The following is a 16,158-nucleotide window of genomic DNA, read 5'->3' on the forward strand; positions in this document are numbered from 1 at the left end:
GACAGAGGAAGCTGGGGCTCCCATCCAAGAGGGCCTTTTTTTCAACACATGACAAGTAAATTGAAGGTGTAAAATTGGGCCACACCTAAAATCTTAATCTCACTAAAAGCTACTTTCAGAGGATTAATGTTTAGGGCTTGATGAAGTTCATTAGTCATAGTTTTTTCACACGTTATTATATAATATATACAACACTTTTGAACAATTTTAAGTAAAAATTTAGTCCTTTATAGTTTTTCTCAATGCAAAACATTTCTAGAGCCTGTCTCCTGATAATAATATAGTCATAAATTTTCCTTAAGATATTTGCTGCCTATCTCTGATTGAACGGAAGTAGCGTTACCTTATGTTGATAATATCACCAATAACCTTAAAATAGGTGCACTTAGAAACTCTTAGGAGATAAAGCTATGGTACAAATCACTGTATTTTTTAGAGCAATGTAGAGGTCAGTGGAATAGAAAGATTCAGGTTATTTCGGCATGGCTCAGCTACTCAACTCTGGAGACAGCGGGAGTCCTCGGCTTCCTGGGAGATCTCAAGTGGTGAATTGGGCCAACTAAATCTTTTGGTCACATCCACTTCTGCCCTGGTTAAGGATCAATATGTCTAAATGTTTTTTTTTTTTTTTTTTCCAACATGAAGTCTCACTCTGTTGCCCAGGCTGGAGTGCAGTGGCGCGATAGCTCACTGAGACCTCTGCCACCCGGGTTCAAGCGATTCTCCCGCCTCAGCCTCCCGAGTAGCTGGGATTACAGGTGCCTGCCACTGTGCTTGCCTAATTTTGGTAGTTTTAGTAGAGATGGGGTTTCACCATCTTGGCCAGGCTGGTCTTGAACTCCTGCAATATGTGTAAATGTTTGCCACAGCATTGTGTCGCCTCGAGATGTATTGGCTGGTACTTTCAGGAGTGACTTTGGAGAAACACATGTGAAATATGAAATCACTGGAGAATTTAGATTTTGTCTTTTTGCAAAGATTCTAAGCTCTGCAAAAACAGAGCTGGTGCTTGTTTTGTTTATTGCTGTATATACAGTGCTTAGGACTACTTGACACATAGTAGTCATTCAAATATTTGCTTGTAAATTACTGATAAAGAGAAAAGAGGATTTGAAGCCAGCATACAGAAACCCATATTCAAACTCACTTCTGTTTGATATAGGAAAAAAGTGGGGTACATTTTTTTGCAGTTAGGCAATAGCAGAATAGAGTAGGAGGACCTGAATTATTGGCAGAACTGCTTCAATCTGTCAAATATTTATTGAGTACTTAACTATCATCCAAGCATCCTATGAGGCACTCACATACAGCAGAAATGAAGACAGATAGGAGTCACTTAGTTGGGTTTGACAATTATTTATCTCTTCTGCTGTTTTTTGTAGATAATGTGGAATATGAGCTAATCCCAGCACACTTTTTTACCTTCATTGTAGCTTTTAAGAAATCTTTAGTAAGCGATTTGCTCAGGCACACATACCTACTGTGTTGTGCCATCTGTTCACTGCAAACAGTCGGCTGCAAGTCACTGTCACCACTGCGGGGATGGTCAAGTGGGGCAGGGTGTTGGCTGCCACATGGGTTACTGGAGAATTTGAAGGAAACTTCAGCACCATTATCACATCCTGTTGCATCTGATCTTTAAACATGAGCGGACTCTGTGGAAGGAAACACTGTTGAATAGAAAGGGAAGAGAACAGAGGAAGACAAAAGGAATAACACAGTTAGTGAAAGGCCTAGTGAGAATGAGGTTAAACAGACAAGGCTAGCACGAGCACACACAAGGAGGAAAGGCCACATACACTTTGGTTTTTCTCTTTTTTGAGACCGTGTCTCGCTCTGTCGTCCAGGCTGGAGTGCAGTGGCCGGATCTCGGCTCACTGCAAACTCCGCCTCCTGGGTTCCCGCCATTCTCCTGCCTCAGCCTCCCAAGTAGCTGGGGCTACAGGCGCCCGCCAGCACGCCCAGCTAATTTTTTGTTTTTTCAGTAGAGATGGGATTTCACTGTGTTAGCCAGGATGGTCTGGATCTCCTGACCTCCTGATCTGCCCGCATCGGTCTCCCAAAGTGCTGGGATTACAGGCGTGAGCTACCGCGCCCATCCCACCTAAACTTTCATACTGGTGAATGTCTGCCCCAAATCGAGCAGCTTTGACTTGGGGATGGCACAGAGACTAGAGAATAAGAATTATGTGAAGTCACTAAAACAGGGACACAGAACCATTAAAGACCAGCCTCAATTCAAGTATCGCCACAATGCAATGTGAAAAGTTAGCTCACAGACACACCCACACGATGTAACACAGTTATTCAATGCAGCTTAAAAATCAGTGTGGTGAGAAAGTCAAATCAGTGACTCACATTTTTTACATGAAATATAAAGTGAATTGACTAATACTTTCATTTCTATCTGGTTGATCTGGGGTCGTGGCTACAGTCTAAATAATTAAAATATGATAGCCTCCATAAAGCAGCCGAGCGCTTCCCTGGCACAGTGCTCCCCAGGTTCTGCTCTGGCACTGACTCTTTATGGTTGAAGCCTTGCTTCTCCCTTCTAGGCTGGGAGCTTATGGAGGGCCAATGCTTTTTCTTCTTCTTTTTTAAAAATTAAGTTCCAGGATACATGTGCAGGACATGCAGGTAGTTACATAGGTAAACATGAGTGATAGTGGTTTCTGCACAGACAGACCAACCCATCACCTAGGTAGTTAGCCCTGCACATATTACCTGTTCTTCTTGATGCTCCCCTCCTGCCACCCCCACCCCCACCCCCACGACAGGCCCCAGCGGGTGGTGTTCCCCATCATGTGTCCACGTGCTTTCTTCTTTCTGTTTTTAGCCTCTGTTTTGTAAACATCTAGCATGTGACTTGACAGAAAGTAGATACTATAAGTCCTACAAAACACTACAAATACCACCATATTAAAAACATAAAGTAGGGAGGTTGGAAATAACCATGATTTAGCTTTCATACATGTTTCATGATGGTTTGCAGTATATATGAATTCTCTGCTAGATGAACTTAGAAAGCTTAGATTTTCTTTATAAACAGTTTCATGCCAATTCAGTCTCTAACAACTTCCCCTAGGAAAGTAATGAATTCTGACTGGGCATATCTCCAGGATAAATATTATTATTATTAAACACAGAAAACTAACATGGGAATAAAACTCTTCTGCCAAAGCATTTCATAAAATAAAGTGTTAGAGATATCCTCCTGGACAGTTTATTAAAAATGGTGAGGCTCCAAGGCCACATCTCCGTGTCTACAATGTGGCTGAGGGTTTATACGGCAACAGCCTGAGCTTGGTGCAAACCTTTCTGTTAAGTCACACAGAAGGACCAACTGCAGTCAAAAGAGTTCATTAGTGACGAACCAAGGGGAATGAAGCTGTTTGGCTGAGTTGTTGTAGGAAGGTTAAAAAAAAAAAAAAAAAAAAAAAAAGAGTTTAAACACACACCAGCCATGGCGGCTTATGCCTGTATTCCCAGCACTTTGGGAGACTGAGGGTCCCCAGGAGTTCAAGACCAGCCTTGGAAACATAGCGAAACCCAATCTCTACAAAAAATTTAAAAAAATTAGCCAGACATGGTGGCACACACCTGTAGTCCCAGCTACTAGAAGGCTGGGGAAGAAAGACCGTGTGAGCCCAGGAGTTTGAGGCTGCCACTGTGAGCCATGATCATGCCACTATATTCTAGCCTGTGTAACAGAGTGAGACCCTATCTTAAATAAAGATTTAAAACAAATGCATTTAGGTCAGGCGCAGTGGCTCACACCTGCAATCCTAGCATTTTGGGAGGCCGAGGCGGGCAGATCACAAGATCAAGGAGTTCGAGACCAGCCTGACCAACATGGTGAAACCCTGTCTTTACTAAAAATACAAAAATTAGCCAGGGGTGATGTGCACACCTGTAATCCAAGTTACTCAGGAGGCTGAGGCAGGACAATTGCTTGAACTTGGGAGGCGAAGGTTGCAGTAAGCTGGGATTGCGTCACTGCACTCCAGCCTGGGTTGACAGAGTGAGACTCTGTCTTAAAAAAAAAAAAAAAAAAAAAAAAAAAAAAATTTATGTGTTTCCCAAAAGTTTGACTACTGATTTCTTGAAAGGTTAGAGATAGTATTTGTGACCATATCTCCAGTGCTTAGCATCAGATCTGACACACAGAAAAGGCTCAATAAAAATTTGTTAAATGACAGAGTAAATGAAAGGTGTGATTAATACTTCTATCACGAAATAACAGCTTATACATTTGTTTACACACATATTATGGACCATATTCCAGAGCTCTTTACTCTAAAATTAGAGTACTTGTTGTCTTGAAGTTCATCTTGTGAACACATTTTTACCTTCAAGTATTTTTTACTTCAGTAAAAAAATAGTGAAAAATCAGTTTAAAAAATAAATTCTAAAGAAATTGCTCATAAAAATGTTACCTTTTTCAAATTACTTAAAGAAGAAAATGTTTACTATTTGCTAATAATCTGTAAAGAAACTTTTAAAATGGAAATGGACTTTTAATTCAGATCAAAATGAAAAGAATATGACTCCCTTATAAAAGGGGGAATAAGAGGTTTAACCAGTAGCTAATTATGATGATGTCAGCTAACATTTATTAAGAACTTATTGTATGACAGGTGCTGGTCTAAGTGCTATACAGTATTGAATCATTCAATTCTCAGTAGTAGGTACTATTTTTACCTCTATTTTACGGATGCTGAAATGCAAACACAGAGAGGTTAAATACCTTGCCCAAGTCATTAACTAGCTAGTGCAGAGATGGTGTTTGGCCTGTCTGGCTCTGGGGCCCTTACTCTTAACCACTCTGTTCAACAACCTCTCTGCAATAACCATAAATTACCTTTATATTTGTTTCCTTTTCTTCAAATGAACTACTTCCCCTACTGTATCTTGCCCTGAAATTTGGCAATATCATATTGTGTCTGCAATATATTTTTCACTGTAATTTACAAATACAGTCTAATTCTGGTGTCAGTGTGTGTCTCTACGCCTGTGTGTGCATGAATGAGTTTATGTAGAGGCATACATAGAGAAGATGGCTATTTTTTTGAATCCAAAAGTGGGATCGCTTAAGTAAGACTTAAAGGTAGATTTACACTCCCTTCTCGGTCTCTCCCTAGGGTATTAGTTTGCACTTAGGCTGAAGAGTTAACCAATAAATCAGGAAGCCTTTTAAAATATGCTGTTAAAATCACTATTTTATTTGCTCTATTCCCAGGTACAAAGGAAAGAAAAAAAACCCTCAACATGCTGTATGTCTTACCAGGTGCATGGCAGAGCTCCGAGGCGGATGTGGCTCAATAAGCAACTGAGATGGCGTCTGTCCAAAGTTCTGTATCTGTGCCTCCATGGCCTGCAGGGGAAGGAGGGTGACTGTCATAATCAATATACATCAAAGAGAGAGGCCAACACACTCTTTGACAATGCAAGTGTATCCCAAGTCAGCCATGAAAGAAAGTCCAGAAAATTCAACGGGTGCTCTTTTCTCAGGGTGCAGAATCATCCAAGTGTTAGTATTTTGTAGACAAGCTTTGCTTCTCCTTCCAAACATGCTTCAGTTAACCCAGTCACTATTCTTATTTCCAGAAGCTGGGGTTAAACGTGGAAAAGCTAACCTGTGAATACATGCATGCAGCTAAAGACCAAAGAACACTTTCCACACTAAATACAGCACATATACCTTAATAAAGTCCTTTGTAAGAAGGAACGTATGGGGTTCTCTAATGAAATAAGTTTCTGGAATCTTAACAGGGAAAAAAAGAACGAGACATAAAGCCTATCAATTTTACAAAATAAAATTCAGAAAGTTATAGGCCCCAATTAATTCAGAGGACAATTAGTAGAAAGAACACCAAGATTTTATAGAGTAATTAAATATAACAAAACTTTCGTTACAAAAATATATTTTAGCTTTCGATGCTATTTTAAGATGAATTCTGGAATATTATTTTTAAGGTATAAATTCATTTTCTCAAATTTTTTCCCTGAAATCCAAAAAAGAAAGAAATCTTTCTGTATCTTGAGCTACACACGATTTCATTAAAGCCTATGTAGCTGGAAATGAGATTTTATAGCTTCCAATGAATAAAAATAATTTTAGCCCTCAAACTGTCTGGACTGTACAATATACCTTTCTTGTGTGTGTCAAAGAGATAGTCTTAAAAGACACTTAAGTATTTCCTCTATACATAAATCCTATAGGCAAAATCTTTCAATATATTAAGCTAGACTAACAAAAATATTTTTCTGAAATATATGTAATTTATGTCAACAAGGAGAAGCATGATATTTACTATGATCATTACTCTGCTACCATGCTAATTTTTTCCCTAAATTGTATGCAATTCGGTTGCACATAAAAGTGAAATGTGAAAATCATACCTAGGTGCTTGTAGAAGCACAGGTAAGTTGGTAGATGGCTCCTGACATAGCACCACCACTCATCTCATTGCTATCTACAATTCTAATTTATAAAGTACTTAAATTTAAAAATCTGTCCTCCTACACTGCATTTCAAGAAAATGTTTATCAATAAAAATGTGAACCTGCAAATTTATTAGCAATATTAAAGGTGAATGCATCATTATCTGCCATATTTTAGCCATCGCGTTTTTATCTGCAGAGGCAATGGGATGAATTATTAAATCTCTTTAAGTGCTGTCCAATTTTTATGTATACATTTATTTGCATGGTGTCCACTCATAAGTAAAGTGTGACTATTTAACTAAATTTTATTCACATACGATGCATTTACATCCTACTTTTTTTCCCCAATGCAAGATTTATGATTATAAAAGGGGAACAGACCATTTCTGGTTAGGTTCACATTTTTAATAACAAACTCTGGAGAATTATTTGAGAAACAAAAGTGGTAATTTTATTGTTAATGCTGCCCTGGTTAGCAAATGTCTAATACCTAGCTTCATATATCATTAGCAGCTAAATGTCTCTCTAACAACAGATACTGCTACTCCTGTTTTGACTTCCCAGAAAAAGGACTCAAGTGGGAGTGAGGAGTCAGGGTAAAATTAAACATGTTTTAATCTCTAGATCAGTGTCTTGCACTTAATAGGCAGCCTTTAAATGTTTATTGAAGGAATGAGTCAACAAACATGCTTTCCTTGACTCTAGTTTTGTTTCTTAAAGGAAAGTATTAAAATGTTCTAGAAAATGTTATGAAATGGATAAAATTTCTAGAAATCTTCTGTGCAGTTATCTTCAGTGAGTCCCAACTCTGACCTTTTTGGACTAAGGCAGAGTACATATGCATATATATTTAAAAGAGCTCCCCAATCAGGCATCAGGATAAAAATGAGATTGTGACTAACCTTATCCTTTCATTAAGATAGTTTTCAACACTGAACGTTTATTTCTTTTGAGACTATACTGACTTCCTCTTCCTTGTGATCTACTTTGCATGCCTTCATGACCCAAAGGATTTCAGTCCAGTATTTACCTTTTAGCTATCTGGTAATCCTGCCTTCCAGTAATTCCTTACCCTCTGATTTAAAAACGTACAGATCTTTCTGATCCTGAAAAGCATGCTGTCTCCTTTAAGTTCTACTTCTTGTTATTACCAAAACATTTGAGGGGGAAGTGAACGCCTACTATCTTTCTTCACCTGCTCCCCATGTAAGATTTTCTGTCCTTTCCCACTTTCAGGGAGTCATCAATGACTTTCTTGTCAAGTGTGCAGGTCCTGTGCATAGGAGGGTTGCCTGGTGACACGCAGAACCCATTCTGCAACCCATGAATTGTTACAATGAAGTAGTTGTTCTGAGAGCTACTCCCTATGTAGGAGAAAATCCTCCCCGAATGCTAACCTTGGGCAGGGATCGAAATCCTTCACCTCCCAGACTCCGTAAATCATAATGAATGCCCTGCATATTCTCACAGAACATTTTTCTCCTTTACTATAGATTTTAACACACAATTATTTATGTATGTCTGTTTGTTCAGAGTGAATGTCTGCAGGTCAGGACTGTGACTTAGTCTTAATAGAGGCTCTAAAAATATTTGCTGAATATAGAAGTAGGGCATTTGTATAAAACTGAAACCTAGTCTAGAGAAAGAAAAGCACTTCCGAATTTTTTACTTTTACAATTCAATACCACAAAAACAATTAACAGACATTTGTTGAATGCTTACTCTATGCCAAGGGATACAAAATCGGATACCAGACTGCCTTCAGGAAGTTAGCAGCCCCCAAAAATGTCAACCCAAGTGTCTGTGGATGGATGGATGGATAAACAAAATGTGGGGTGGTGTATGTGTGTGTAATGCATTACTAGTCAACCTTAAAAAGGAAGGAAATTCTGACACATGCTACAACATGGATGAACCTTGAGGACATTAATACTAAGTGAAAAAAGCCAGTCACAAAAAGACAAATCCTGATGTTCTATGAAGTATCTTAACTAGTCAAAATCAAAGAGAAAGACAGTGGAATAGTGACTCCCAGGGACTAGAGGGAGTGGCGAGTTTTTGTTTAATAACTATAGCATTTTAGTTTTAGAAGATGAAAAGAGTTCTGGAGATTGGTTACACAATTGTGTAAGTGTACTTAACACTACTGAACTGTATTCTTAAAAATGGTTAAGATGGTAAATTCTGTGGTATATATATTCTACCACAATTAACTGTTTTTTTTAAAGGATAATGAAGAACGTTAATAATGGTTCTGTTTACAAAGGTATAGACATGGTAAAGTGGATGAACAAGGGAAAGTGACAAGGAAAGAGAGCCATTCCCAGAATCTGGCAAGAAAAGGGCTTATCCAACAAGAGCTGTGGCCTTAGGTAGAGGAGTACCGGCCAGGCACTGCCAAAACGGGACTTGGCAGAGAGGGGCCATATAATCCTGTCTCCACTCCTGAGCTGTGTCATTGGCTGAACCCACCGGGAAGGTAGAGAGCAAGGGAGCACAGGTCTATGGAGGCGCATCTTCCAGAGCCAAGGAAAGTGTCCAGCTCACCCGTCTATTCCCCCCGGGTTGTTCCTGTCTCTAAGCTAAGAAGACTTATTTAAGGCTTCCAGGCTTGGGCAGCCACAATCAGCTACATTAACATGCACTCACTCTTCCTACCTGAGTTGACTTCTACTTATTATTACGTTGAATTATAATAGTGATACTACATAATTGACTTAACAAATGAATGTGAAAAAGCAAGCACCATTTCCTCCAGAAAGAAAATGCTCCATCCAGAATATTTTCTGTCCAAATCAGGTCAATGACATCAATGACAAGCTCACTCAATTTTTCCACTTAAAATAACATTTGGCAGGGATGTCATACTGATTCTTCTCACCTATGATAAAGGATTTGTGGGTTGAGTCCTCTGCTTAGGTACCATTTAATGATTAACCCCAAAGTGGGCAAAGAACCAGAAACATGGAAGAATCCTTAAGCAATCATCTGCTAAAATCTTTGCTTCCAGATAGGCCAATCCCTAAGTCATCTAATAAAGAGTATTTCAGTTCTCTTCCTATCAACAAATGTTTATTTCAGTGAGACTCTACAGCCTTTCCTATACGCTTACAATATCTATCTCTGAAATATTTAAAATCCTCAATGAAAATGCCCCTTGCTTGGATATAATCATTTTTTTGGTCATTCCTACCCCAATATGTAGTAAAACATAACCAGCATTGCTCTCATTTGTTGTGCCTGAATAACAGACCTATTTGTATCAGTCAGGATCTCAGCACATTACCTTTCAAAGCGATAATGAAGACTCCAAAGAAGACATACACATGACCAACAAGTATATGCCAGGATCATTCATCATTAGGGAAGTGCAAATCAAAGATACAGTGAAATACCACCTCACACCCATTAGGTTAGCTACTATCAAAATAGAAAATAACAAGTGTTAGTGAGGAGTAGAGAAACCGGAAACTTTGTGCACTATTGGTAGGAATATAAAATGCTACCACTGGTATAGCTGCTAGGAAAAGCAATATGGCAATCCTTCAAAAATTAAAAATAGAATTCCCTATGACCCAGCAAATTCTACTTCTGGGTATATATCCAAAAGAATTGAGAGAAGGGTTTCAAAGAGACATTTGTATGCCTTTGTCCATAGGAGCATTTTTCACGTTAGTCAAAACTTGAGGCCAGGCACGGTGGCTCACACCTGTAATCCCAGCACTTTGGGAGGCCAAGGCAGGCAGATCACAAGGTCAGGGGTTTGAGACCAACTTGGCCAATATGGTGAAACCGTGTCTCTACTAAAAATACAAAAATTAGCTGGGCATGGTGGCGGGCACCTGTAGTCGCAGCTACTAGGGAGACTGAGGCAGGAGGATCACTTGAACCCGGGAGGCGGAGGTTGCAGTGAGCTGAGATTGCGCCACTGCACTCCAGCCTGGGTGACAGAGCGAGACTGTCTCAAAAAAAAAAAAAAAAAAAAAACAGTTGAAAGCAGCATGTCAGCGCACATGGTAGGGAGCAGGACCACAGGGGAGATAAGCCCAGGCTGCCCTGGGAGCCCAGATGAGTGACAGAGGGGAGGGGAAATAGGTTCTTAGGAAAAACGACGGAGCTCAGGTTTGAAGATTAAGTAAGAATTAACTTGTCAACAGCATGAAAAGGTTTTCTGCCATATAGAAATTTTCCCTTAAAAATTTCCAAATATATGAAGCTTAAAAAAACAAAACAAAACAAAAAAAACTACTGGAACTGTGAGATGAATTCCCAGAAATGTCATTTAAAAAAATTCTACACGTATCTATTTCTCTATACATTGGTCTGCAAGGGTCAGAGAGATTTAATGTTAACTTTATTCACAAAACATGTATTTGTTGAGTACCTACTACATACTAGATTCCATTCTAGATATTAATGATACTGGTCAAATGAAACGGATAAAGATTTCTGCCCTCAAAGAGCTTACATTCAGCCCAAAGTCACACACTGGCATCCCATGGGCTAGATTTAGCTCCCAGACATGGTTTCTATTTGAGCCCAAATTTACAGGTCAGTAAATGGTGTACAATAAATTGGATTTTTTGGCTTCTCTTAAAAAATTAGCAGATCAGGCAGTACCACATCAGCATTCCTGCACAACTGCCCTTTTGTAATGCCCACCACTCACGTGACCTGGGCACTGCCATGGCTTGTGTCACTCATCTATTCCCTGTCTGATTCTTACATGCTTTGGGCTTTGTGAATCCTTTTAAAATATAATAATTATAACTTTAATTTGTATTACAAGATATCAATTGCTTTGTATTATCTGTTGTACTTTCCAGTAAACACATAATGAGTTAACATCGAACACGTGAGCTCATGAGCATGTATAATGTATATGGAAAAAGACTAAAACTTTGGAAATGTCAGTCTAACTTCATTAAACCTACGTTATCCATTAGTAGAAGCTCCATTATTTTATGTACTATTAATAAGTAAAATATACTATCAATTAAACTATGCTCTATGATTGATTGATTGTAAGACACATTATGATTTTGGAGTGTTGTGATATGAAAATTGTGTGCATCTTAGAATCAAAACATCATAGTAACTTTTTACTTAAACAGTGGTATCATGAGTCTTACATATTTCATACAAAACTAGTATAGGTAATAGGCTTAAACCACTAGATTTTTAAAAACCAATGTGTCTAACAAAACCTTTGATGTTTTACAAATACGAAAGACCATGCATCCATTGGTAGACACCACTTTGGTAGAATAACATGAAAATATAGAGTTGCTTGTACTTAAATAATATTCTTTCTTTTTTTTTTTTTTTTGAGACGGAGTCTCGCGCTGTCACCCAGGCTGGAGTGCTGTGGCCGGATCTCAGCTCACTGCAAGCTCCGCCTCCCGGGTTCACGCCATTCTCCTGCCTCAGCCTCCCGAGTAGCTGGGACTACAGGCGCCGCCACCTCGCCCGGCTAGTTTTTTGTAGTTTTTAGTAGAGACGGGGTTTCACCGTGTTAGTCAGGATGGTCTCGATCTCCTGACCTCGTGATCCGCCCGTCTCGGCCTCCCAAAGTGCTAGGATTACAGGCTTGAGCCACCGCGCCCGGCCATAATATTCTTTCTTAATGTTATTAAGAAATCACTGATTTTAGTATCTTGCAGTTAAGCTTATTATGCGCATTCACTTTTATTTATTTATGCAAATTTCTCATTTTTTAAGGTTTAAAAGTGTATAAGATACACTAATCTTAAGTGTATAGCTTGATGAATGTATATATGTATGTTTATACATTTTTTCAGTTCTTCTAACCACCACCTAGATTAAGACAGAGGACTTTGGAATGGAACTGGAAGGTTCCATATCTTGGTCTGGGTGGTGGTTACATGAGAGAATACACAGATAGTGGTAACCTTGTGTATCTCCCCAGCCAATTATTCCCCCTACCTAGCCCCATCACCCTGTCAAGTTAATAATTATTTTGATGTTTATCATCAATTACTTTTCATTCTTGAGTTTTTGATAAATTGAGTTATACACTATATTTTCTGTTTTTGCTTTTTTTGATCAACATAATAATGTCTGCAAGATTCAACCCTGTATGTATGTATCAGTAGTTTGTTCTTTTTTTTTTTTTTGCTGTATAGTATTCCCCTGTATTAACCTACCACAATCTATCAATTCTCCTGTTGATGGATATTTGGGTTGTTAACAGTTTCAGGTTATTATGAATAAAGTTGCTTAGAAGATTCTTGTACATGTCTTTTGATGGAGGTTAGCAGCCAGTTTTTGGAGGGTCTATAGCTAGATATGGGAATGCTGAGTAACAGGGTAGGGGTAAGTTTAGTTTTACTGTCAAACTGTTTCTCCAAAATGGTTTTGTGTATTTATTTTCTGTATTTGTGAACCCAAAATGTAATGCTTGAAGCTGTAAATTAAGTAATGATTTACACTGTGTGGTCTTTTAGGGTACTGATAAATTATTAATAAAACGTATATATCAAAACTCAATTGTCTCATAAAATAATTATAGTTAGTATTTCTTTACCTGGAATTGTTAAAGTAGAAATAAAAATTAAGTTAAAGAGTGTTAAATTTTAATTGTTATATGGATTCTTACTTATTGTAAAAATTGTTTCGCTATTTATTGAACCGACATCATGCGCTTAGCATTTATTTTTCTCTCAAGCTAAGACCCACCAAGAAATAGGTAGGTTGAACGCCTTGAGGAAGTCCTAAAACATGGAATTTTGTAGGTATAGGCAGAGACGTAAAGATGAATGTGAACTGAGTTATACACAAACAAAATAAGTAAATCTGAACAGTATACATAATTTTCAGAATGCAAACACATATATGACACATAACTCAGTTTTACCTGCTTATCTGTAAACAGAGCTCTCATTAAGGAAAAGTTTCTATTAGGGATACTTTCCCTTTTGTCCTCTTCCTACTTTCTGATTCTTCCTGATTCTTCCTGATTATCCCATTCCTTAGTCTGGTGAGGCTCTCCTTTTATACAATTCTGCGGGACCCACCTACTAAGTTACAAAATTATGACATCTTCATTGGAGTCCCCTTTTTTCTTACTTAACAAGTTCTCTTGAGTCTTTCTTCTTCCTCATAGGTCAGGGCCACTATGCATGGGTATGGCACAAAGGGGCATGTGTGTTAGCTATGATGTGACATATGCCTTATTCCTTTGACCTCTGTTTTTTCTTGCTTGTTTTCTTTCCTTTTTGGCTTTTCTTCCAAGAAAGTTCTACCTCCTCTATGAATAAACATACATACCTGGAATTAAATCATCAGCACAGGAAATCGATAAATATACTGTGTGCTCACATGTTGTACATTTGCTTATTAATATAAAAGACTTCCTACTAAGGTAAAATTAAAAGTGGCAAACAAGTAAGCCAGAATTCAGAAGCCATACCTTCTCTGGTGTGTGGTAGGTAAAACGTTTGGTTAATCTTGTCTTTTCCACATTGCAGGTAGATTTAACCCACTTACATTTTTCTCCATATGATGATTACAACTGTTTTGTTGTTGTTGTTGTTGTTTTGGTAAATGTAGTTCAGTATTATCTTTCGGATGAAATACCATCAGGTCTACATAGTCATGATAAACAGCACGAAGGAGCTAATAACATAGGCTCTCAAATGAGCTATTCATCCATCTCCCTGGTCTGTATAAACTTTTAAATTGTTTTCCAGAAAAATCAGCATTTTATAAAGTACTATAGGATATGTTACCCACAATGCAAAATATCAAACTACATCCAAATACCAGTAAATTCACTAACAATTTTCAGAAAATTCAAGAAAAAGTAGTGAAAGTGGTTGCTTGAGAAAACAGAAAAAGATTTTCAAAGTTTCTTTAGCATTTTGTTTATCTCACTGTATAGCTCTTACTTACAAGGCTTTTATTTTAATACGTAAAAGTACTCTTTTTTAAACCAAAAAATACAAGTTTGACACAAAATAAAAAAATACACATGATTGATATCATCTTTCTGTTTCACCTGCAATTCTACCAATGCCAGATAGGAAAAAAATAAACAAAAACAATGGAATTTTAAGTCTGAAATGATAAAAGGAAAGGTTACTTAATGGTAGACTATATTTTAACTGATAAGCTTTTGCTCCTGGTTTATTGTTGTAATAAAACAAGATCATATAAAGCATTACTTTTTAATGCTGGAAAAAAAGGAGCAAAATAAATCAAGCAAATAATACCCGTACTTTGTTATTTCTTGCTTTATAAATATTAAACTATATAAAACATTAAAATGCTATTTTATATTCAACTGCTTCTAGTTTTTCATAGAAACCACAAAATAGAAGAATAAATATTTTTCCTTTTGTTTTAACCATCAACTGCATTAAGGCTAAACCTATCCCGGCAAAATTACTAGAATATTTAAGCAAATATTTGGTAATCTGAGTAAAAAGGGACCACATTTGCCTTAATTAGTAGATGCTATTGGACAATATTTGAGGGAGGGATTCTGATTTGTCCAGTTACCTGCCTGAATTCTTGGTTTCTTTCTTTTTGCGTAAATCTAAGCAGAATGATGTGACTTACCCTCTTGCTGATCCCTGCTTCCTCCCTGGCATGTTGAATTATAATAGTGATACTACATAATTGACTTAACAAATGAATGTGAAAAAGTAAGCACCATTTCCTCAAGAAAGAAAATGCTCCATCCAGAATATTTTCTGTCCAAATCAGGTCAATGACATCAATGACAAGCTCACTCAATTTTTCCACTTAAAATAAGTATAAGTCAACTCAGGTAGGAAGAGTGAGTGCATGTTAATGTAGCTGATTGTGGCTGCCCAAGCCTGGAAGCCTTAAATAAGTCTTCTTAGCTTAGAGACAGGAACAACCCGGGGGAATAGACGGGTGAGCTGGACACTTTCCTTGGCTCTGGAAGATGCGCCTCCATAGACCTGTGCTCCCTTGCTCTCTACCTTCCCGGTGGGTTCAGCCAATGACACAGCTCAGGAGTGGAGACAGGATTATATGGCCCCTCTCTGCCAAGTCCCGTTTTGGCAGTGCCTGGCCGGTACTCCTCTACCTAAGGCCACAGCTCTTGTTGGATAAGCCCTTTTCTTGCCAGATTCTGGGAATGGCTCTCTTTCCTTGTCACTTTCCCTTGTTCATCCACTTTACCATGTCTATACCTTTGTAAACAGAACCATTATTAAACGTTCTTCATTATCCTTTAAAAAAGAGTTAATTGTGGTAGAATATATATACCACAGAATTTACCATCTTAACCATTTTTAAGAATACAGTTCAGTAGTGTTAAGTACACTTACACAATTGTGTAACCAATCTCCAGAACTCTTTTCATCTTCTAAAACTAAAATGCTATAGTTATTAAACAAAAACTCGCCACTCCCTCTAGTCCCTGGGAGTCACTATTCCACTGTCTTTCTCTTTGATTTTGACTAGTTAAGATACTTCATAGAACATCAGGATTTGTCTTTTTGTGACTGGCTTTTTTCACTTAGTATTAATGTCCGCAAGGTTCATCCATGTTGTAGCATGTGTCAGAATTTCCTTCCAAGGTTGACTAGTAATGCATTACACACACATACACCACCCCACATTTTGTTTATCCATTCATCCATCCACAGACACTTGGGTTGCTTTCAACTGTTTTTCTTTTTCTTTTTTGAGACAGTCTCGCTCTGTCACCCAGGC

At 38.0% G+C, this 16,158-nt stretch overlaps 1 protein-coding gene across 8 annotated transcripts in view; it reads right to left on the reverse strand.

Moving 5' to 3' along the window:
- Positions 1-16,158, reverse strand: part of NBEA (neurobeachin) — a 786,519-nt gene that overhangs the window by 28,364 nt on the left and 741,997 nt on the right. For 3 of the 8 annotated variants that reach the window (XM_033235381.1, XM_033235398.1, XM_033235416.1), the window contains 3 exons: positions 5,702-5,764; positions 5,285-5,374; positions 1,478-1,670 (listed from right to left, as the gene is read on the reverse strand). In XM_033235381.1, the coding sequence (XP_033091272.1) occupies positions 1,478-1,670; positions 5,285-5,374; positions 5,702-5,764 (346 nt within the window). The remainder of the gene's footprint in view (positions 1-1,477; positions 1,671-5,284; positions 5,375-5,701; positions 5,765-16,158) is intronic. The other 5 variants (XM_033235426.1, XM_033235408.1, XM_033235435.1 and 2 more) reach the window with 3 other exon arrangements.

This window comes from Trachypithecus francoisi, unplaced genomic scaffold (assembly GCF_009764315.1).
Source record: "Trachypithecus francoisi isolate TF-2019V2 unplaced genomic scaffold, Tfra_2.0 Contig01461, whole genome shotgun sequence".
NCBI classification, from domain to species: domain Eukaryota; kingdom Metazoa; phylum Chordata; class Mammalia; order Primates; family Cercopithecidae; genus Trachypithecus; species Trachypithecus francoisi.